Source organism: Neovison vison, chromosome 5 (assembly GCF_020171115.1).
Source record: "Neovison vison isolate M4711 chromosome 5, ASM_NN_V1, whole genome shotgun sequence".
NCBI lineage: Eukaryota > Metazoa > Chordata > Mammalia > Carnivora > Mustelidae > Neogale > Neogale vison.
In genome coordinates this window covers 99,800,637-99,825,740 of record NC_058095.1, presented here as the reverse complement: position 1 = coordinate 99,825,740, position 25,104 = coordinate 99,800,637, and the positions used below count along the sequence as shown (strand labels likewise).

At 42.6% G+C, this 25,104-nt stretch overlaps 1 protein-coding gene across 5 annotated transcripts in view; it reads left to right on the top strand.

Annotated features, from left to right (window-relative positions):
* Positions 1–716: 716 nt before the first annotated feature.
* The window catches only part of DCLK1 (doublecortin like kinase 1), a 350,518-nt gene continuing 326,130 nt past the window's right edge, over positions 717–25,104 (top strand). For 3 of the 5 annotated variants that reach the window (XM_044249592.1, XM_044249591.1, XM_044249593.1), the window contains exons 1-3: positions 806–928; positions 5,551–5,945; positions 24,222–24,568. In XM_044249592.1, the coding sequence (XP_044105527.1) occupies positions 5,570–5,945; positions 24,222–24,568 (723 nt within the window). In that variant the 5' untranslated portion in view covers positions 806–928; positions 5,551–5,569. Of the gene's footprint in view, positions 929–5,550; positions 5,946–24,221; positions 24,569–25,104 lie in introns of all 5 variants that reach the window. The other 2 variants (XM_044249595.1, XM_044249594.1) reach the window with 2 other exon arrangements.

Sequence of the window (25,104 nt, the reverse complement as noted above, 5' to 3'; positions counted from 1 at the left end):
GTCACTATTTGAGTACTGGGATCAAATGGACATGCCTGGTGGGGTCAATGAACAGAACTGGTCCTTCCCAATAAGGGAACTGAGGGTGACGCTGGAATGTGGAGATTAGGAGGGTCCGGGGTTGGTCCTTCCCTGGAGGACCTGCATGGATGCATCTTGGACTTGAGTGTGAGAATGCACTATGTTGGCTTCCATAATTCTGGGAAAGTGTTAAATCATGAAGTCACATAAAGTGTGTGTCTGTGGGGTGGGGAGCTGTCAGGGGAGGAGAAAATAATTGTTTCCCTTGTCTCCCCTGGGGTGGGGTGAGGGGACTCTCCGTTGCGCCACCTCTCACCAATCCCCTCATCTCGCACTTTTCCTGGCTCTGACCTGGCCCCGTCCATGTTCTCTTCCGCTGTCCCCAGGCCCCCATCCGATCTTGCCCTATTTCCAGACAATTACTCCTGAGGAATGGGGAGCATGGGGGGTTCGTTCAGGCCAGCCGCACAGAGGTCGCTGCGGTCAGAGAGGGCGTGGGGGAGGAGGAGGAGGACCCCCGGCGCAGCCGTGGTAGGTGCGCCCTGCCAAGAAGGGCGGGGGCTCCGGAGCGCGCACGCGGAGGAGGAGAAGGAGGGAGCGGGGAGGGCGTGTGAGAGTGAGCCACAAGAAAAGGGAGCGCGCCCGCCGCCGCCGCCCTCCTCCGGAGAGAGGCTGGAGTGAGGCTGAGCGAAGCGCCGCATTTCAATGAGAGCCGGCAGAGGCGCATCCCTGCACTAGCGGCTGCAGCTGAGACGCCCGCGCTCCCCAGCTGCTGCAGCCCAGCCCCGGCCCCGCCGCCGCCCCGCAGCCCCACAGCCCCGGCCGCGCCCAGCCCGGTGAGGACAGCACCAGGAGGCGGCCCCGAGCGCGGCCACAAAGACCCCCGGCAGCGTCTCTCCGCGGACCGGTGCGTGGTTTGCCTTCGCTGGGGAAGGGAGCTGCGGGCAGGGCCGGCCCGGGCGGGTCCCTGCCGGGGGACTCGCAGCGTCCTCTGCTCCCGCCGCCGTGGGGTGCCGAGGAAGCCCGGGGCGTGCAGGGCAGGGCGGGCGCCCCCCTTGGCCCGGCGCCGCCGCCACCCTGCCCGCCGTTCCTCGAAAGGCGCTGCCCTGCGGTGGCCAGACTGGCCTCGGCCGGGGGCGGTGTGTACGGGCGGCTCCCGGGCTGCTGGCACCTGCCTCTTTTGTCTGGTGCCACCGGGCTTAAAACGGGAAATAGGGCGCGCCCCCTCCAACCCTCTCAGCCAGGCTTTTCGCCACGTTGTTAGTGGAGATGGAGAGCCAGGGCGGAGGAGCTGGGCGAGGTGTTTGTCATTGTCAGAACTGGCCGCGGAGGGAGGACCAAGTCTGCGCCTAGAAGGAGTGGCCGGGCCAGGCCTCTTATTGTGTGTGTGCTTTCTCGAGTGCCCGGGAGGGTGGTGTGCTTGAAGATGGGGCGATCTGTGCGTGGTGGGTGGCTGCAGTGTGGGTGTTACAAGTACATTTGCAGGGTCTCAAGTTCCTTCAGGGACAGCGAGGCTGCCTCATGTACAAATTAGTACCTGCAGTGCTAAAAGCATGCGGAGAGGAAATGGCATTTTCCTCCTAGTGGGAGCGCATGCACAGCCCTGCATTGCCCCACAAAAGAGGCTGCTTTTGAAAACCAGGTTTGCGCGGAATCACTGCTGAATTTGGAAAGCCAATGCTTGTAAGAGATGGAGCAAATGAAAGGTTTCGTTCAAACCGACTCCCTCTCTCCGCACCTGTGAGTGTGTGTCCAGGTTATGGTGCACACGCGGTGAGCGGCCACACTGCAAGGTGTTCCGTCAATATGCTTTGTGAATGTTCCTAAATATATCGCCTTTCCACTGGAAAGGAAAGTAGGACAGTCTTTTAAGTATGAAATGTCACATGAAGGCGGGTCAGAAGGGATTTTAAGAGGGGTTATATGTAGGCACATTATAAAAGATTGACACACATCCTGTGATGTCTGTGTCCACGGTGGTACATGCACTCTGAAGGTGTGTGTGCATGCCTCTTAGTCCACGCCTGCCCATGCACTTGCATCCTAGTCCCACTGGTAAAATATCCCTGGGGACTTACAGGTCCAGTGTCTGTTTAGATGTCGTAACCTTTATGCCAGATTATTTTTGGGGGTGTGTGTGTGTGTAGACCTCTGAAACAGGAACTCATATCCTTATCTAGAAAGGATGAACACAGAGGTTCCTCAAAATGGTGAGAAATCCCACAGAAGACAATTGAGGATGCTGATTTCTTGGCATGGCAGTGATTATAGGAAGATCTCAGATGGGAGCCAGGCCCCCTTCTTCCCTCTCAAGCGCCTGTGATTTCTGTGGCTCTGGCCCTTTGGTTACCTTCTTCGTACCATGACACCCATGTGCCCAGGCGCCTAGCCATTGATGGTCCGTGAATGTGTGTCTCTGTGCTTTAGCTATTTCCTGTGTGGAAAGCAAGAACCCGTAGAAGCCCAGGGAATCTTCTTTAGGAGCTGGTGGTTCAAATACGTGACTAAGCCAACTGGAGAGCTGAGCCAGCCAAGGCAAGAAAAGGAACACCTATTTTGATGTCGCACATAATTATGGAACATTAGGGTGTGTAGTGTGGTTTTTGACATTCCTTTAGTGGTAGCCGTAGCCTTGAAAACGATTTCACTTTGAGTGTGGTTTTTCTTTGTCCCCAGCATCATTACTTACTTTTGGGCAGGCTCAGTGAAGGGGGGTCAGAGATGTGCTTGTCCTGGTTGAACATATGATTAAGTTTGAGAAAATAAACAAATAAAACAAAATCAACTTTTATCTATTGTGAAATTGACTCCCCCCCCCTTTGGGGGTAGAACTCTTGGTTCCAGAAGCCTGATTTTTCTAGGGAATGCCAACAGTTGCTACATTATTTGCCTTTTGCAAATTGTGACTCGATAAAAGCCCCTTCACACTACATGGGCACTCTCTGCTGACACGGTTGTGCCATCCTTTGCTATGGTCCTGCCTGTTGTCCCTTGATTCATGTAGATTTGAGAGGAAACCCCTCAGGTTGGAAGATAGCTTACTGCCTTTAAAAATAAAACAGAAGCTTCAAAAGCCAACATGGCCTTCGTAATATGTGAAGTTTGAAGAGTTTAGTGAGGTGGTATGAGTACTCCTTCCTCCTCCACACACCCCTTTTAGAAGACAAAAGAGCTCATGTTAGGAGGAGATTAAGAAAAAAAGTGGGGGCAATGATACCATGGGCAAAATACTGGTTCTGTTATTCAGGTAGTAGCTGCCTGAGGAATTGGATCACTGTTTTGAAGTTAGCCAACTTCAAAATCAATGAAACCAGTTCCTATCTACCTACGTATGGTATCACTTTTTCTGGAAAATACAAATTTAGGCTATTATGAGTTATTAAGAGACATGACGTAGTTTTCATGTTTGGAGGAAAAAAAATACATTGAACTAATAATCAGTCCAGGTTTGAGGTCCCCCCCCCCACCCCCGCGGTCAGCAATAGAATGATGAGCAGGTGAAGATCTTATTGGCCGGGCCTGGTGACCACAGTCCCCTCTGTTTGCAGAGGAAGCCTTCCTCAGTTAAGTGGCCTCCTCAAGGTCACAGGCCTGGTTAAGAGTCAGGGCTTTAAAAACCCCTATTTTTATGGGGGAAGGGGTCTAGGGAGGGTCTCAGGGAGTCTGGCCTCTAAGACAAAGCACATGGGGCAGAAAGATGGGAGCGCCAGCCTCAGAGTCAGAGCCAACCTACTTTCAAATCCCAGCTCCCTCAATTATGACTCTGGGACCCTGCCTCTATCCCGTACTTGCCTTCAGTCATAATATTATTACTGACCTCACTGGGTTGTTGTGAGGGCTAGAAGGGAATTGTTAGCATATTACACAATTGATTGCTGAATAATAGTGTCAGGCATGCCATAGACATTCAATAAATTCTAACTTCTTCCACTTCATTTCAGGAGTACACAATCTCTAGCAGTGCTTTTAAACATGAACTTTGAGCCACTCTGAATGGATCAGACTTTAGTCTACTGGGGGTCAAGGAAAGGTCAGGAAGGCTTGGCAGTACTTTTGGTTAGTTTGGACTGACCTTCAGAAAGGCAGCATCATCTATGTGGTGGGATTTGGGGAGCACTCATAAGGTTCTTGTCCCATATTTTCTGTTTCGCTTATATTGTATTTCACCATGCCGGAAATTTTGTCATCAAAACTTCTTTCCTTTGAATGCTTTCTAGATTGACCTGTTAAAATCCGGATCCCCTGCAAGGGTCAACATCACAAGCCTTTCTCACCTAACCCCTTAGCAAGGATGCATTGATCCCACAGGCAGCTTGCTGATGACAGGGCTCTATAGAAAGTCCAATGGGGACCATGGGGGAGCAAGCATATCTGTCAGAAGGGTCGTGAGATGAAAACCAGCAGACTCCCAAGGAGCTTTCCTTACTAGAAGGGGGAGATTCAATTCCTACTAGTTCTTTCTGTGACAGAGTTAAGAAGAGAAAAGCAGATCTTATAATAAAAAACATTAATACTTAATACATGCTTGACACTCTCTCCAGTGCTTCATGTATTCACACTTAATATTAGTTAAGAGGTAGATATGCCTGGCGTTCCTATGTGTTGTTGAAGAAGCGAGGCTTTAAAGATGTTGATCCAAACTTGATACTGTACTAACCTTGAGAAATGTACTTGATCAACATCTCTAAAGTCTCAATTCCCTCAGCCATGAAAATAGAGTGGAAGGAAAGGCAGAGCCATCCCCAAAAGTAACTTTTATCCCTTCTGTTCTTTTTCTTCTTCCTCCGCAACCTTTTTCTGCTTTTTTTAACCCAGCTTATCCGAGGCACGAAATGTAAGCAAATGAGTTATGGTGAAATCATTTTTAAAAAAGCTGTTATCGAATATGTGAATATGTTGGAAAGTCTTAAGTTGGTGGAACCTGGGGATTGATTCAGTTGGCTCTCCATCTGGCAAGGGGGAGCACAAAACTTGGTGAACCGTTTTTAATCTGCTAAATGCTGACCCCCTCCTTTTGGTTCCCGGCCCACCACCCCGTCCTATCATCAGCCCTACGGTAATATGAAAGCTTATCTTCCATCTGCCACCAGAGTGAGCACACTGTAGGGAGGTCTGGACTTTGGAGTCAAGCAAACCTAGGTGGGAAGCTCTTGGTTCAAGCATTTCTCGATGGTACGACTTGGAGGAGTTTTTCCATGCCTTGTTTTCTTCATCTGTAAATAGGGCTAATACGACTTGGAAAGCTTTGCTGTGACTTGGAAGTAACAGCTATTCAGACCCCGAGAGGGGTTGGTGGTCCCTACATAGGAGCTGTTTCTAACTAAACTGGGGTTGACTGATAGGCTCTTTGCACAGAGCTGCCTCTTCTACTTCTTCCTTCTCTTCCAACTTGATCACGCGCATTAAATATACCATCAATTATGGCAGTATTTCCACCAGCTGCTCTTGAGCTGAGCCTTTCAAACCATGATCTTAAAATAACATCAGTATGTGTCTCTGTTTTTTCTTCCCCCCTTCTGTGCCTCCCAGGTTCCACTTTAACTCCATCATGTCCTTCGGCAGAGACATGGAGCTGGAGCACTTTGACGAGCGGGATAAGGCTCAGAGATACAGCAGAGGGTCGCGGGTGAACGGGCTGCCCAGCCCAACGCACAGCGCTCACTGCAGCTTCTACCGAACCCGCACACTGCAGACCCTCAGCTCTGAGAAGAAGGCCAAGAAAGTTCGTTTCTATCGAAACGGAGATAGATACTTCAAAGGGATTGTGTATGCCATCTCCCCAGACCGCTTCCGATCTTTTGAGGCCCTGCTGGCTGATTTGACCCGAACTCTATCGGATAACGTGAATTTGCCCCAGGGAGTGAGGACGATCTACACCATCGATGGGCTCAAGAAGATTTCCAGCCTGGACCAATTAGTGGAAGGTGAGCACTCACTCCTAAGGGACCCTCAAGGCTATGTTCTCGTTTTTTCCACCTGTTCTAGGCACCTGCCCTCGATTGATCTCTCAGAGGCAGCATTCAGCTCGAGGCCGTGATCCTGATTGTTCATACATTTGGGAGTTCACTTGGCTATACTGTGGTGTGGAAAGAGAAACAAAACAAAACAAAACAAAAACCACTAATGGTATTAGGTTGGGCATCTTATGAGAACAGACTGAGGGAAAAAGTGTCTTAATTCTCGAGCATTCTCTGTTCCTTTTGTCATTCTCCTAATACATTTTAAAAGTCCCTTTAATTACATTGTTCATTTCACATGAGCTTTTGCTGTCATGGTGTCTGAAATTACTTGAACTGAAAATAACAAATGGTTTGTGAAATTTCCGAGTGGAAAGGAACCTTAGACAGGTATCGAACCCATTAATTCTGTCACCGGAGACTGAGGCCCAGAAACTTCGAGTGACACGTCTGTGGTTATGTGGTGAGAGTGTGTTGATACTGGACTAGAAATTAGGTTTTCTGGCATTTCTTTCCAAGGTGGTGCTTCCTTTGAAGTTCAAAGGATTGTTGTCTTTCTGTGGTATTTGAAGATATAAAGGCATTAATCTGTTCACTGTATTGTTTTTCAAAATCGAGAAACTATCGATTTTAGCCATTTCATGTGGAAAGAGGACTGTTTGAGTCCACAGGTGAGGCCTGCTGTCTTATGCCAGCAGAGGATGTAGACCGCTTCAGAACCAGCCCCGTCTGAATGGCACGGAAAGCTCTAATCATCTTAGAAATCACAAGTAGAGTAAAATGATGTGGAGAGAGAGAATGGGTTGAATTCATGCCAAGGTGTAAATGAGGTTGGCTCATCCTCTTTGGAGAGTAGGAGTTCCTGAATCGGAGGTGTTCGGGTCATGACGGAGTAGCTCTAGCACAGAGGAGCATGGGAAAGGAGCTTAGAGTGTGGGGAGTGCCTGACTTCACCCTGAGTTCCTCTTTGCTCCACATACATGTGCCCGGGCCTGTTGTTTTTCTGGATCCTGGAGGAATGCCACGCACCTCATGTCTTCCCTCTCTGATGCAGGTATCAGGAAGCATCCCTTTCAGGGTCCCGTGGAGTCTGGGGTTCCTCGGCCCTGACCACACATAGGCGAACCCTCTTGTCCCTCTGTGGAACCAGGGTTTGTATGTGATTCAAGGCGAAGGGAGTCTTGTGTGTTTCTTCCTTCCCTTTATTCCTTGGCAGGGATGCCAGTCCAGTCACAGTATGACAGGACTTGAGAGGGTGTGGAGAGCCTGGCTTTGGTGTGTTTATTATGTGGGAATTCACATCTCTTTTCAATGACTTGTCACCCTGCCAAGATGCCTGTAGACTTGGCCTTTTTCCTTCTATTCAGATGTTGGCACTTTCAGTAAATTAAAGGGGAAGAATGCACGTGAAATCTTTCTGCATTAGCTTTGATTTTTGTGCTCTGCCCTTTTCCTGACCTTGGAAAATACCGGGATAAATAAAACATTTGGTGGGCTATTCTGAGGGGCCTGGATAAAGATGAAATGCAAAGTCAGGTGCACGATCAGTGACCAAGCCATCCCTTTGAGGACTGACGGTAGAAGAGAACAAAATAGGCCAGGATCTCCCAGCGCATTGGAAGGCAGCTGGGCTTGCCTTCTCACTCTGTTCTGGAGTCACTTGTGTGGCATCTAAGGGGCGGGGCCGTGTCTCTTTATCAATTTTCCGCCCAGAGCGGGTCTTTACTGAGAAGTGGCCGGAGATATTACCATGGTTCCTGTCCACCCAGGAGAGGGTGTGCGGGGTGGGAAACAATGGTTCTCTACACACAAGGATCAGCAACATCATGGCATGCTTGCTACCATCTTCTTTGTCGGTTTTTTTTAACACCATATAATGCCTGCTCTAAGAGACTGCCATCCTGAGGAGAATAATGACAGCTCACAGTCACAGAGCATGTGTCTTGCATGTATGAATATGTTTAGCTCACACAACGACCTAGGAGCTAGGTACGGTGACCATCCTTATACTGTGATGAGAAAAGCAAGGCACAGTGTGGTTAAGTGACCTGCTCAAAGTCACACAGCAAGAAGTGATAGAATTTGAACCCAGCAAGGCTAGTGCCAGAGCTTAAGCTCATAACTGCCACTGATAAGATACCAAGTGGGGTGTTCTTAGTGGCTTTTAAATGAAATTTTATGGTATTAGATTATTCTTGAAAACAGATGTTTTTAACCTTGACTTAATTCCGGGAATGACGGCTACAGCTACGACTCCCAGAAAAACCTTAATATTTTCATTTACCTCCAAATACTTTTCTCTCCAATCAATATGAAGCAACTGCCTATTGACAATTCTGATGTTCAAAAAAATGACTTTTTGGAAAAAAAAAAAGTGCTTTTTTTCTGATTGTATGAATGATAACTTCAGTACAGTGTGTAAGTTCACATATTGGCTGCGTTTTTTTTTTTTAAAGAAATCCAGTTTAAACATTTTTTCCTCGTTTATAATTCTGACAGCATGCAGCTGCACTTAGTGTTGAAGTAGCTGGAAATTCATTTAGATTGGCCTCTTTGTCAATTACATTTTTGCTTAGTCTGTTAAAATGCAAGCGGTTGCTTCATATTCATCATTAGGTTCATATCTCTCACTTTACATACTAATTTTATGTAAACGTCAATGCATGTTATTAGCTTCTCATTTCCCTTTCCAATATGCTGATGTTTGCATTTTAAATTAAATCCTTTTAGTGAATGCAGTGAAAAGTGTATTTGACTTGTAATTTTTTTTTTTTTAAGTTTGTTCTTTCTCACTTACCTCAGACTCCAAATTCTGAATTACAACGACATATGTGAGTTTCTTTATTTGTAACAGTTGCATGGTCATTTGCACTGTTATTATTATCCACAGATTATTATACCTAAATTTGGTTTCAGCTCATTGACGGAGCTGGTCTTTGCCTCAAGTGTAAATGTATGAGTGAGTGTGTATGTGTCTGTGTGTGCATGATTATAAGTGTGTCGCTTTATGCATGTACATATACCCACACAGACACACACACACATACGCAAGAGCAGACAATGGATTAGCAGTTTTAATTATTTGCTTTCCAAATGGCCTTAATACATTAAAAAAGTCAGGATAATTAATAAAGAAAGTGGAATTGCAGTCCTATTTCTGCAAGTGGTTCACCTTGAGACGTGGCCTCATTTTCCCAATATTGCCTCTTTTTTCCCCAATTTTACACTGTTTATGTTCCACCATAGGTATGTAAATGTTGTGAAGGATAAATGAAGAAATAACTTTAAAACCTTTAAACTCTTAGGAGAAAGATGTCCTGGGAATTCCAAGCATTGACTGATTGATTTTGTTCTTGATCAGATGCTGAAGCCTCAGTGACGTCTGTGTTGGGGGTGAGCCATCCATGCCCCCACTCTGAAATGGGCTTTATTTTTATTTTTTTAAATTCTATTTATTTATTTATTTATTTTTAAAGATTCTATTTATTTATTTATTTGACACATCACAAGTAGGCAGAGAGGCAGGCAGAGAGAGAGAGAGAGAGAGAGAGAGAGAGAGAGAGGAAGCAGAGAGCCTGATGCATGGCTCCATCCCAGGACCCTGGAATCTGACCTGAGCCAAAGGCAGAGGCTTTAACCCACTGAGCCGCCCAGGCGCCCCAAAATAGGCTTTATTTTTAGTTTAGTTTTAGGTTCACAGAAAAACTGAGCAGAAGGTACCGAGATTTCCCATATACCCCTTCCCTCAACACATGACCAGCCTCTCCCAGTGTCATCAGAGGGACTCATCTGTGATTGATGAAACTGCGCTGACTCTTCATTAGCACCAGAAGTCCAGAGTTTACATTCAGTCTCACTCTTGGTCTTGTGTGTTCTGTGGGTTTTGGACAACAGTGTAATGACATGTATGGACCATTATGGTATCATCCAGAAGAGCTTTATTGCCCTAAAAATCCTCTGTGCTCTACCGTTTCATCGCCATCTAATTCCTGCAAGCCACGAATCTATTTGCTGTCTTAAACAGGCATTCTTTTAACATCTTGTGTGAATGTAGGTATGAGAGGGCCAGGGCATTTCCTGTCAGCAGTAATATCAGGGCTATTCAGGTGTGCTGTCTCCTGGATATAAATAAGTTGATTTGTATGTCAGTTCTGTCTGTATTTGTAGTGAGTCCCTTTCTTTCTCAGCTCTCCTGAGAAAGAAAAACATAACAAACAGTAAAGGGGGGCAGTAAAGGTTAGACTGCCCCCCTTTACTGTGGACATTGTCTGACTCTGGAGCTGGAGTGTTTTGTTTTTAAAGGTTTTATTTATTTATTTGACACACACAGAGAGATTACAATTAGGTAGAGAGGCAGACAGAGAGAGAGGAGGAAGCAGGTTCCCTGCTGAGCAGAGAGCCCGATGCGGGGCTGATCCCAGGACCCCAAGATCATGACCTGAGCCGCAGGCAGAGGCTTAACCCACTGAGCCACCCAGATGCCCCCAGAGCTGGAGTGTTAGGGCTGTTCCCAAGTCCCCACCAGAGTTAACCTCTCAGGAACAACCCCACACTTCACCCCACAGTTAGGGAATCTCTAGCCACTATTTCCGGTCACCCAGTTCTCCTGGCAATATTTCTTCCCCTTGATGTGGTTTCATCGATTTCTTTCTGTAATTCACTGGCTTCTTCTGTGCCTCTTCCTACAGTGGTAAAAGTTTTAAATGAATTCTGGAATGGCTCTAATGCGTACTCTCTCTAAGGCTCCCTTCAGGCAAATAATTTACTTGTTTTGTTGTTGTTGTTTTGTTTTTGTTTCTGTTTTCGAGTATCAGCCTAAAAATACCAGCGCCTGTTAAGGATATACCTATGGTTTGCTCAGGAGGTAACTTACCATGCTTACAGTTCTGTGCCTTGCTTTGTGCACTTAACAATACATCCTATCATACAGCTAGAACTAGTGTCCTTTTTACTGACTTCATAGTATTCCTTCATATAAACATATCCTTGCTTATTTAACCTGTCTTTTATCAATGGGATTTTATTGATAGGTTATGATCAATATTTGTTATAAGACACAATTTTGCAGTGAATATCCTTGGATTTGAGTTTTCGACCCATGTAGGAGAGTCTTTGAAGGACAAATTCCCAGAAGTCATATTGCTGGATAGAGAGGTATAAGCATTAGATTCTTAAGAGCTGTGGCAGATCTTCATAGATGTGGTACCAGTTTATACTCCCATCAGTAACATATGAGATGGGCTATTTTCCTATACCCTCAACAAGACAGTGTTTTGTCTAATGTTTTGCTACTTGCCAACCTACTACGAAAAGAAAAGCATGTATCCACTTACAGTTTTAATTTTCATCTTTTCATACAATTAAAAATGCATTGGTATTTCTTTTTCTATGTTTAGTTTCTTCAGAGTTTTTGACCTTTTTTCTACCAGATTGGTTTTTTTTTTTTTTAATTGACTTGTAAGATTTTTTTTTTTTTTCTTTTAGAGATATTAGCTTTTTGGGATATTAATTGAAAGTTTTCTTTCCTGGATTGTTCTTTATCTAGTGATGTTGTTTGTTATGTTTTTTGCCATACAGATTGAAAAAATTTGAAATAATGAAATGTATCAGCCTTTTCATTTATGGTATGATTTTCTTTTTTTAAAAGTTTATTTATTTATTTGACATAGAGAGAGAGAGAGAGAGATCACAAGTAGGCAGAGAGGCAGGCAGAGAGAGAGGAAGGGAAGCAGGCTCCCCGCTAAGCAGAGCCCGATGCGGGGCTCGATCCCAGGACCTAAGACTATGACCTGAGCTGAAGGTAGAGGCTTAACCCACTGAACACACCCAGGCGCCCCTATGGTATGATTTTCATGCCTCCTGGGTCGTACTCTGAGATTATAAAGGTGTTTCCCTCATTTTCTTCTAGTATTTTTTGTTTTCACTTAAAAAAGTATTCTGATGAATGTCCTATTAGTACAGTGTGTGAGGTAGGGGTTCAATTTAAACTTTTTCCAGGCTACTTCCTCATTTTTGAAAGTTTATATTTTGAAACTAATGTAGACTTATTAGAAGTGTCATAAAAATAAGCAGTTCTCATATGCCCTTCCCACAATGGAACATCATATATAACCATCACACAATGATCAAAAATAGACATTACCTTTGGAACAATGGTAATAACTACAGGCTTTTTTTCAGCTTTCATCAGTTTCCCCCCACTGGCCTTTTTTTTTTTTTTGGTTCCAGAATCACATGTTGCATTCAGCTGTTCTGTCTTCTTTTTATCTGCCAAACTGTGACCGTTCTTCAGTCTTTCCTTGTCTCTAATGACTTGACCATTTTGACGAGTACTGGTCAGTCAGAGAATGTCCTTCAATTTGGGTGTAGCTGATGACTAGATTAAAGTTTGGTATTTGTGGCCAGAATTCCACAGAAGTGATGCTGTATTCCTTTTGGTGCATCATTTCAGGGTACAGGGTGTTGCCGTGTCTTATTACTGGACAGATTAGCCATGATCAGTTGGTAAAGATGGTATCTGCCACTTACCTTCATGCTGAAGTTACTATTTTCCCCATTTGCAGTGAATGCATATTTGGGGGAGAAACTTTGAGACTATGTGAATATCTTGTTTCTCCTTCAATTTTGCCCATGAATTTTGGCATTTCCTGGTGGGTTTGCCTATAGCAATCATTGTGGTGCTGTTTGAATGGTGAATTTCTATTTCCCTCTTTATTTGTCTCACCCTTAAACATAGATGTGCTCTACTTTTCCTGTCTTTGGAGCTACTGTGATGTCATCTAACTCTTATTATTCTAACCACTCTTTTAAGGCCCATTTCTTCCTAATAGTAATAAAACTTTTCTTCTTTACTCCTACCACCTGGATATACTTAACTGGTACTCTAGTCCTCAGTCCTTTCAAACTCAGCCAGCATAAATATGACCTCATTCTTTTCCACTACCCTGAATTCATTCCTCTTCTCATATTCCGGATCTTGTAAAATGGTGTCGCCATCTAACCTAACCTCCCTCTTGACTTCTCTTTCCCTTCATTTGTCAAATCAATGCTGTCACTAAATTGTGCTGGTCCTGCTTAAGACATTTCTTCAATCTGTCCTCTCCACCATCAGTGTCATAGTTTTCAAGTTCTCATCAGTGTTTTAGCAACTTTAGTATTTTTTCCTGCAGGGGTGATACATTCTTATACAGTGAGCATTGTAGAAAATTTGAAAGATGCAAGAATTTTTTTAAAATATTTTTATTTATTTATTTGATAGACAGAGATCACAAATAGGCAGAGAGGCAGGCAGAGAGAGAGGAAGGGAAGCAGGCTCCCTGCTGAGCAGAGAGCCCAATGTGGGGCTCGATCCCAGGACCCTGGGATCATGACTGAGTTGAAGGCAGATGCTTTAACCCACTGAGCCACCCAGGCACCCTGAAAGATGCAAGAATGTTTAAAAAATTCAATAATAACTCCTCATATTCCTACCACTTGAGTCTTGTGTGGTCTTCTCTTCCCTGCACTATTGCAATTGGCTCGTAAACTGAAAATACACATCTTAGTTTCTCTTTGACAATTTGTTTTTCTCTTCTTTATGCAACCTGTATTTGTTCCTGCTTTTCCATTCCAGAGTCTGTCTTAGGTCAGATCCTTTAGGACATACATGTGTCCCAGATGGTAGTGTTTTTTTTTTTTTTAAGATTTTATTTTATTTATTTGAGAGAGAGAGACAGTGAGAGAGAGCATGAGCGAGGAGAAGGTCAGAGGGAGAAGCAGACTCCCCATGGAGCTGGGAGCCTGATGTGGGACTCGATCCCGGGACTCCAGGATCACGCCCTGAGCCGGAGGCAGTCGTTTAACCAACTGCGCCACCCAGGCGTCCCCCAGATGGTAGTTTTTAAACCAGTTTTGTTGCCTATAACCCTGGCCACAGTCAGACCCCTTTGTGCCATACGTTTGCTTCATAGCGGCTCTCCACTTAGTTGTAGAACACAGCCCACAATCTTTAATGGATTTCTCTCAGTGACCCTGCTCTTCCTGCTCCTTCAGTTTTGTCCATTTCTCCTGTTACCCACTGAGAGGCTTAGCAGTGAGCTCAGCTGTATTCTTTGCTTGTGCTCTCCCATCTCTCCAGGCTCCCCTTCTCTCCTGTTAGGGCAGTAGATGGTGCTCTCCTGAAGGTGCATAATGTCATGGTTAAGTTATGGCTCTGGAGTCAGTCAACCTGCCTTTGAGTCCTGGCTCAGCCTTTGCTAGCCATGTGACCTTGAGCCAGCTGCCTCTCTCTCTGTACCTCATTGTACCCTGTGATAAGTGGTATATTAATACTGAGCTCATAGGATTGTGTTGAGGATTACAGGTTAAACAGCATGGGTTAGAACAGGATCTGTTGCATGGCAGACATTAACATAACTTCTTCTGCCAGTGGTGTCTGTATCCTCATCCCTCAGCCTACGGAGACACAAATCTCTCATAATCTAAAAAATTCTTGCCTTGCTCTTTCTGACCTGTCAAACCCAGAGGTCTCCTGTGCTTAGAAATATCTTATATGCCGTCTCTAGTTGTGTAGCTTCCAATCATACTTCAACTCCTTGATTAGCATCATGACATTATAATATACTTACTTAATTTATACCAAAGTCTTTGCAAGTCAGGGAGCCACTGGAATCCTCACCGCCTAGTGTGGTAGTTGTAAGTACACAATAAATATTTTGGGAAGAAAGCAGAAAAAGAATGAATGGATGGAAGAATGGATGAATGAATGAATGAAGGCGTGCCGGCATCACTACCCAAACAAAGTGGTCGTTATAGGGCCACACGTGGTCTTTTAGTGGCCACACCAGTGATCTCTCAGGAATCCTTATCATCATTGCTGAACCTGGAGCATTGGATGCTCGCATCTAGATCTCTTCCAGTCTCACACTTACCTTTCCATTTCCAAGGCATCAGGCACCTGATTTCTCTTCATTCCCTTCACTGGCTCCTCCATCTCTGGGCACTCTTTAGAGACTGGTGTCGCTCTGCATTTTTTCTTGTCCAATTGGGCTTGGTCTCCTGGAGTGTTCTTCAGTTCCATCTCTGCAGCTGCCATATGCATCACCCTTCAAACTCCAGGCTTATATTTCTAACTGCTTGCTGGAAATTTCCAACTAATTGGCTCCTAGGAATTTCAAATTTAGTATGCGCACAACCAAATTAGTATCTTCCCTTACCATCAAATCCAAACCTGGTTCCCTTCTTATTCTACGTATGGTGGTATATGAAAAGTCAACAAAATGGAAGTTCTGATGTCATCATTTCATTTTTGTCATTTTGACTCCAATTCCCTTGGTTCCCACATCCAGACAGTTGCCAATTCTACCATCTAGTCAACTGATTCTATCTGCTAAGTACTCCTTATTGTGCCCACTCCTCTCTGCTCCTGGTGCACATATGTAAAGCTCAATTCTCCGTCTCCTCTCCTGGTCTGTTATACCAGCTTTCTCATCTTCTCTCTTCCCACATCCTACCTTCACCCCTCCCTTTACATGGAAGCCAGTGCAAGCGTTCTGAATCCTGGTTCTGATCATGCACAAAAGCTTTGTCCTTGGACCCTACCACAGTCTTACTCTAACTTATTTGTCCATGGAACCATTTTTAATATCTCTCAGACTGTCTCTTTACTGTATCACGTGGAGGAGAATATTTTTATTTTATTTTTATCTGAATTGCTGTCCTCTTTCTTTTCTGCTACTGAAAAATCTTACCATCACTTCCAAGGCCAGCATGAATTCCATTTCTTCTTTATTGATTGCTCAGTGGGAAGTGGGAAGTGATTTCCTTCTCTCCTGAGTTAGGGTTGCCTGGACCCCTTACTTAGCAATTATTGCTTACTGCCTTGTGGTGAAGTCTTTTCATATATACATCTTGGTTTCTAAGCTCTTTTGAAGACAAGCTCTTGACTTAGGAGTCTTTTAACTCCTGGAGTGGTAAATTCAGATTTTGTACCTCCTATTGAAAATTTAGGAGTTTATAGTTCGTTTTTAGTTTTCATAGCTAATGCTGTATGTGCTTGTTGCAGTTTTGTTGTTTCTTAATTTTATTTTATTAAAACGTTTTTTTAATTTTTAAATTCTTTTGCAGTTTTGTTATTTGTTATTCTCTTATGTCCTTAGGAGAGTTTTAACAATGAGAATATAAATTTTCATGGTTCCAAATACAGTTGGCCATGTTGCTTTCAAAAAAGGTTTTTGCTGATTTATAATGGCACTAGTAATATATTCTAGTTTCTATATATTTTGTCTTTATCTTTTGTCATATATTTTGGTACCCTGTATTTTTGTAAATTATAACAAGCTTTGCCCAGTATAGTAACCCGTTGTTCTGTGTAGATCCTCAGTCTGTTTTTGCCTTTTTATTTTAGTTTCCCTACTTTTCAGAGTACTTTTAAATTTAAAAATTTGGATCTCTCATTTTTTTTAATGTTATTTTTCTGTTGCTTTGAATTTGAGAACTTGACATTTTCTATAGGTATGACATACACATTCAAATTTTATTTTCTGGAAGCTTATTTTTATATACTATGATATTATAAAAGAATTCCATGGACGAATGACCCAAAGTGCCTTTGAGGAATCTTTTCTCTTGCCTTTAATAGCACTATCAAAATTTTCTTCTTAAATCAGTGTCTTTTATTTATTTATTTTTTAAAGATTTTATGTATTTGTTTGACAGAGAGAGATCACCAGTAGGCAGAGAGGTAGGCAGAGAGAGAGGAAGGGAAGCAGGCACCCTGCTGAGCAGAGAGCCTGATGCAGGACTCGATCCCAGGACCCTGAGATCATGACCGGAACTGAAGGCAGTGGCTTAATCCACTGAGCCACCCAGGCACCCCAAGTCTACAGCTTTTAATGAGAAACTTTATTCCCTGGAAAAATGAAATTTTTATAGGTATCTCTCACCTAAGATTCTTCTGATTATGCCACGTTTGGAACTTAAAGAAGTCCTTGAGGAAGTAGCAACCAGAGATTAGGTCATTTTCAGACTGAGGTCAAGTGATGTTATATAGGACATTTACAAGTCCCTCTCTGAGCCAAAGAAAAAGCTCCAGCAGTAAGGGGAAAATGGAGCAAGCTTCTAGACTCTCCTAATATGTGATCTTGTGGAAGGATACCTTCCTAGCTCATTCATCATAGGCCTGGTCAACCAGGAAGCTGGTATCACATTCCTGGAAGTTTTCAGTAGTGACTTAGATAATTTCCTTTAAGTGGAAATTCTTTAATTTCATAATGGGAGCTCATGGCCAAATAGAATTAACTTTACAGGTTTTGAAATAATAAACTTTGTTAAAGAACATTTATTTCCATATTTTGAACTATAGCAATATAATAAATTTACAAATGCTTGTGTGATTTTTTGAAAACAAAGTTAAACATAGAACCTTCAGGATCTCAAAAATAATCTAATATGCTTACACAGAAATCATTCCATTTCTCCAAGATCCCCAAAATACTTAGATCTTTCAGGGAAGAAATTAACACATTCTGTTGTTTTAGTAAGCATTGGTTGGATCCAAACATAATATCATGCTTTATTTCCTTATTTTTTTTTCTTTTTAACTGTCATTTTCTTGATTTTTATCTCTGCCTAAAAGCAGATATTAGTTTTTTGACTTTCATAAATGCCACAGAAATCCAGACAGATGCTTCTTATACAGCTCTCTATTTGTTGGGGTGTCTTGGACACCCAGATTATGAAATTTCAAGTTGATAATCAGTCTTAACACAAAGATTTTTGGATTGAATAAACTGGAACAAAACCAGCAGTATGATAACCAACCAGCAAGTAAGTCACGATGTTTGGTAATTCCCAGCTTTACTTCTAAATAGACTGTTACACCATTTCCTTTAAACCATCTATGATCTTTCCATCTTGCCATCCTTATTAAGCTTCACCTACAGTAAATAATCCCAAACTTTCAAAGCACATTTGGGGTCCTAAAATGCTGGTCACCAATTCTGACCTGTGTGTGGGTCTTCCCCATATACCCACCAATCAAATCCAGGTGGTCACCTGTGCTTCTGATGGGTTGGCCAATAGATAAGAGGTTCCCATGACCCCTCTCCTTTGGTTCAATTAATTTGCAAGAGTGGCTCACAGAACTTGGGAAAACATTTTACTTCCTGGATTACCAGTTTATTATAAAAGTATATAATTTAGGAACAGCCAGATGGAAGAGATGCATCAGGCAAGCACTAGGGAAAGGGATTGGAGCCTCCATGTTCTCTGAGCTCACCACTCCCATTGAATATTCACCAACTGGAAGCTCATTGGACCCTGTCCTTTTTTTTTTTTTTTTTTTTAATGGATGCTTCATTTCATAGGCACAAGTGATTAAATCACTGGATTCAGCTACTAGCCCCTCTCCCCTCTCTAAAGTCAGGGAGGTGGACTGAAAGCTTCTATCCTCTCATCACACTGATGGTTCCCCTGGCATCCAGCCCCCATCCTCATGTGCTTTCCAGGCCTCCTTGTTAACATAAACTAAAATGTGGTTGAAAGGGGCTTGTTATGCATATCAAGATATCTTTATTTCTCTGATCACTTAGGAAATTCCAAGGGTTTTAGCAGCTCTGTGCCAGAAATAGTTTGAAGATCAAGTATAATTTTTTATTATAAATATAACATCAGACCATTTTGCTCAAATATACTTCGGTTTTGCTAAATTAACTTTTATTTTATTGTTGCAATATAAATTACACCATAAACCTTTGGGATGGCTTAATGTATATAGGAAGTTTATTACAGGGATTATAAGTATTACTTTATTTTTTAATTTTTCAGTGGCCTTTAATACCCGTATCTGTCAGGACTTGAATGCAACCTTTTGGTGATTTTCTAATCAAGAATATAACATATCCCTTAAGTTTTGGCCCCATTTAGGGAGAGATTAAACACTGGATACATAGAGCTATTTGACCAAATTAAGACGATATATTCTTTCCATTCAGAACAATTACTTTTGCTAATTTACAGTTGTTGATGATATTAGCACATTAATTAAAAAATTATTTTCTAACAAATTCAGAAAATCAACTTTAAATTGAGTTAAGACAAGGCAGTATCTCTAGAGGTGGGAAGAAGTTCAGAATTATCATGAAAAGAAAAGTTGTCAAAATGTGGGGTCAAATAAGTCTTTAATGTAAATATATTTGCAAAATGTAATAGAAGCTTTTTAGCATAAGGAAACCCATCTTGTCTTATTGAATTCCTGAGCAGTGTAGTAGATTCTAAATGGCAGCAGTGAGTGGTATGTGATCTTGGGTTTGGTGACCAGCTCTGTCCTCTTCTGAAAGTGCTGTCGCTTTCCATGTGGCACAATATCATTCTTTATTGGATCTCACACCCTTCCCCAAGATTCCTTTGCAGTCTTTGAATCTGGTAAGCCAGGCAGAGGAGACACTAAGGGACAGCACAGATTTAACACGTTTCTTCCAGTCGTTGTTGCTAAAACCAAATCAGCATTACCTTCTCAAAGATGTCATGCTTCAAATTTTTTCTCAGTGTTCTTTAGGAAGATGTAAAAAAAGTGTTAATATTCTTTTTTAACAAACCCACTCCACATTGTTAATGCAAGTACTTTAAATTCCTAGCTTTCCTAATTATATATTTTTTGAAGTTAAAAAGTTTTTTTGTTGTTGTTGGAGTATAAACTGTTGGGTCCCCCAATAATGGGTGCATGGTCAAAGGAGCGAGACTAATACAAAGCGAAGGTCAAGCAAAGCTTTATTTCACGCCAAGCATCAAGAATCAAACTGACCAACCAGGGACGTCCCTTGCAAAGAGGTGACCCCTCCCTGCCTTACAGACTAACGTTTATAGAACAAAGGCTATGTGGTTGGGCCTGGCCATACACAGGTGGCCAATGAAATTGTAACATACAGAGAAAGCTGCACAGTCATGCTAGGTCACACATGGGTGGCCAATTGAATTACAATTCACCCCATAGTAGCTATTTGAACTAACCTATCACTTTGGTCAGAATTGGCGCCCAAAAGGCGGGGCCCGCACTCCTTGGTAGCTGGGGAGACAGTATGCGTGCCCCATTGATTGGATGTCTCCACCTGACCCGACTCATCCCTGCATTCCCTGTGTTCCACCTGACCTGACCCACCCTTGTATTTGGGCTTTGTTACCTGGGGCTGGTTTTTTGGATTTGCTTTTAAGTAAGTTGGGAGGGAGAAAGGGGGAAGGGGGGACAGGGTCAGTTTAAGTTTTACTGCATAAACAAAAAAATGGCTGTTCAACCGAGGCAGGGCTGCTCTGGCTAAATAGGCCCTTACATAAACCACTCACTTTGTTTTGATATTAATTATTAGCTTAGGACGTAAACTTAGAAATAATCAGACAGTTGCATATCCCCGATTAGCACAGAATTCTGACAGATGGGTTTTGCCTGCTCTATTTTGGGCTGTGTCTGCTTTGTTGAGGACCGTTTGGGGCCCCCTCATATTGAGATGGACCCAAGGTGACATCTGCTGTAACTAGCTAGAAACAATTAATATCTTATAATGTACGACCTGCTCACAGATTTCTAGTAATTTTGTTTTTTAATTTTCCTTTCAGGCTTACTGCACAGTCAGGGTAATGCAGCCTTAGAGGGGGTTTCCATTTGTGTAGAAGTTTTGTATTTGAGATTACTCTGACCTCTGTCATCTAATTTGATCTTCACAAAAACAGAGTGAGATGAGTCTCCACTGAAATAGGCTTCATCAGATACACAGATAAACTACCACTGAGAAGACTAAGGGACTTGCCCAAGATCTTAAGAGGCCAGAACTCAGACTTCCATTTCTCTTCCCATCAGAACATTCCCCCATCTCCACAAAGCCTCAGAAGCACCACTGTCGTTGGGACCCCCCCATGCATATGTTTTTGATATCTACATACATCTTAAGAAAAGCATAGTTGGGACCCGTAATAACCTACTAGGTGAATAGAGAAGGGGTTTGCTGAATTTACTATGTGTGCAACTTATAGTAAGACACAATATATAAACACCCACTAGAATGTATTCTAAAAGCACTTACAGAGTAAATGTTTGAGAACATGTATAACAATGCTTTCTTATTTTTGAAACCCTGGTTCAATTATTTTTATGTGGATACTGTGGCTTTGGATGCTTGCATTAGTAATTTAAAAATAGAACAAGGATTTAGATAAAAGTAAATGGGCTGTGTAGGATTAGACCTAGGTCACTTTACCTGCAATTATGAAAGATTTTTAGCATTTTAACTACTCCTTATTATAAAGAATAACACACAAAAAAGCCATTATAAAATCTTTAACTTCAAAGTGCACCGACCTAACTTTATGAAATATTTACATATATACATATATATATATTCATTCATTTTATGATTTATCATCACTTGGTATGTGTGTTACTTTTCTTTTTTGTGCGAGCCACATCTATTTAATAGAGTATTTTCATTAAACAATTCTGTGTTAAGGAGCCATTTTTAATAAAATCTAATTTAATTAATTTCTTTCTTCCTTCTTCTTCTTTTTTTTTCTTTTTTCTTTTTTTTTACCCCAGCTTTACTGGAGTATAACTAACAAAACTCTAAGATATTTAAAGCCTACCTCGTGATGATTTGATATATGTATATATTGTGAAAGATTCCCTCCACCAAGTTAATTAACACATCCATTTATCTTTTTTCTTTTTTTGAGAAAACACTTAAGTTCTACTCTCAGCAAATTTCAGTTATACCACAGTATATAGTCACCATGTTATTCATTAGATCCTCGAACCTTATTCATTTTATGTAATTACATTTATTTTAGAGTCAGTTTCTGAAGCTACAGTTTATAAGTTAACCATGCTCAGAACTTTTTATCAGTAAACAAACATGAATTGGCTTCCTAGTGTATGCGGATCACTGCACTTGGCCCCGTGTAGATGGGAGGACATGCAGTGTGGTTGTTATGGGATTCGGGTCCTTGGATCCAGCAACAGTAGAAATGAGACCGGACCCAGTGTTTGAAAGCACAGGCAGATCAAAAGAAATCAAATCTTGCTATTTGCGACAACGTGGATGGAACTAGAGGGTATTATGCTTAGTGAAATAAGTCAATCGGAGAAAGACAACTATCATATGATCTCTCTGATATGAGGAAGTGGAGATGCAACATGAGGGGTTTGGGGGGTAGGAAAAGAATAAATGTAACAAGATGGGATTGGGAGGGAGACAAACCATAAGAGACTCTTTTTTTTTTTTTAAGATTTTATTTATTTATTTGACAGACGAAGATCACAAGCAGGCAGAGAAGCAGGCAGAGAGAGAGAGGGAGGCAGGCTCCCCGCCGAGCAGAGAGCCAGGTGTGGGGCTGGTCCTGGGATCATGACCTGAGCTGAAGGCAGAGGCTTTAACCCACTGAGCCACCTAGGTGGGCCCCCATAAGAGACTCTTAATCTCACAAAACAAACTGAGGGTTGCCAGGGGAGGTGGGGTTACGGACATTGGGGAGCGTGGGTGCTATGGTGAGTGCTGTGAAGTGTGTAAACCTGGCGATTCACACACCTGTACCCCTGGGGCTAATAATACGTTGTATGTTTATAAAAATAATAAATAAAAGCACAGGCAGCTGCAGCTGAAGGGACATACAGTCAGTACAAAGGTGTCAGACTGACTCCCCGAACAACAGCTTGAAAGGACACTGTTTAAGTGTGTAGGGCCAGAAATCCTGGGAATGGGGAACTCAGGCCCAGTGGACAGACCAGGCGGCTTCAAACATCAAATGTTTCATTTGCATGTTAAGTCTCCACCTCCTGGGGATGAATTTTTAGCATTGCAATGAGGTAAAGGTAACTGTGGGTCGCACCATTGTCCATCTGGGTGGGGGGGCTGATTTAGTGATTAAACTCTAACTGGTCTGGGTGGTTTGGATTTGGATGGCTCTTCTGGCAAACATCCATTATTGCTTGAGGGGCAGTTTTGGTTTCCTTCAGGGGATGCTGTGCTCCCTGGGGGCTTTTGCCTGATTAAGAGATAAGCTGGAAAGAAGTACTTAAGGAGGAACGTGGGACAGAGGATGGTGGGTCCAAGCAGGCGAGCAGCAGCAGGTGAGGTCTTGGGGTCTAGCTGGTGACAGAACTTTTGCTTGTTATTGGAATTTTACTTGAATTTACAAAATGTTCAGCACACATTCCCATCAAAATTATAAATTACATAGCTTTTTAAAAAAATTTTTTTAAATGTTTTTTTTTTTTTAAGATTTTTATTTATTTATTTGACAGACAGAGAGAGATCACAAGTAGGCAGAGAGGCAGGCAGAGAGAGAGGGGGAAGCAGGCTCCCCGCTGAGCAGAGAAGCCCAATGCGGGGCTCGATCCCAGGACCCTGAGATCATGACCTGAGCTGAAGGCAGAGGCTTAAACCACTGAGCCACCCAGGCGCCCCAACTTTTTAAAAATTTTTAAATTTGAGTATATTTGACACACAATGTTGCATTACCTCCAGGTGTACAACGTAGTGATTCAGCTTCTCCATACCTTTGTCATGCTGGGCTCAGCACAACTGTAGCTCCCATCTATCACCATACAGTGAATTACAGAACTATTCTAAGAAGCTGTTTTCTGATCCACTTTACGTTTTCAAATTGTGTTATTTACATTATTCCTAAATGTAGGTACTTCTGATTTTGAAGTTTCCTGCAAATATAAATAGCCCCAAATCCCAAAAAATACTTTCTTTTTTAAATTCAATTTTATTCTTGATGTCTATTCACTGTCTGTATTTCTGTCAGAAAAAGCAGTCGGTAAATGAAGAAAGGGAAGAATGATGATTTTTTCCCTCTCTAAGGTATCAATCTGGTGTTGACAGAGCCAGATTAGAAGTAAAAAAAAAAAAAATCATTCTTTTCATTAATTGTTAGTCATGCTTCCATTGTTCAGAAAGTCAAAACTTGCTCTCACTTCTGGTAGAAAAGGAAAAATCAGAGACTAGGAAAAAGGAAGAGTTCACCTTAGTGTAAATTTAAATATATTTCTCTCTTCCGGGGCACTTCAGTGACTCAGTGGGTTAAACCTCTGCCTTCAGCTCAGGTCATGATCTCAGGGTCCTGGGATTGAGCCCCTCGTTGTGGGGGGGCTGTCTCTGCTCAGTGGGGAGCCTGCCCCCCCACCCCCGCACTGCCTGCCTCTCTGCCTACTTATGATCTCTGTCAAATAAAGAATTTTAAAAATAAATAAAATAAATATATTTCTGTCTTCCATAGGAGAGAGCTATGTGTGTGGGTCAATAGAGCCCTTCAAGAAACTGGAGTACACCAAGAACGTGAATCCCAACTGGTCCGTGAATGTCAAGACCACCTCGGCTTCCCGGGCAGTGTCTTCACTGGCCACTGCCAAAGGGAGCCCATCAGAGGTGCGGGAGAATAAGGATTTCATCCGGCCCAAGCTGGTCACCATCATCCGAAGTGGGGTGAAGCCACGGAAAGCTGTCAGGATTCTGCTGAACAAGAAAACCGCTCATTCCTTTGAGCAGGTTCTCACTGACATCACCGATGCCATCAAGCTGGACTCGGGAGTGGTGAAACGCCTGTACACCCTGGACGGGAAACAGGTAAGAGGGGTGTCGTGGGAGGACTTCGACTTTACAGGAAAGAACCAGGGAGTTGGGGGATCTGTGTGGCACGGGGGGGGGGGGTCGGATGGGGGAGGGAATGTGAAACATGCATTTTGCTGACGTTGAGGAAGTTGGGTCACGTGCTTAACAAATACATAGCTGTTGATCTCCATCTAGACTGAGGATAGAGGTAGACAGGATTAACCGTAGGAATAAAGCGAAATACCTATCTCTGAAGCTTAAATGATTACTCACAGATTTCTGTTTTTTCAGTTATTAATTACTTAACATAAAGGTGCTTTTTTTGTCTTCTGTTTTAAATTTTTTTCATGTACTAATGTCTTATAGCCTTAAGCATGACTGAGACGTAAACTCTGACCATTAGAGAAAAATTTAATTTCCTTTCTTTGCTTTAAATAATACTTTATGTCTCATTAATGTTCACTAGAGAGATTTAAATTTTATGGATTTTACAGTACATATCAAAAGGATGAAATATTTCCATCTGAGTGGCTTTAAGAGGCATATTTCTA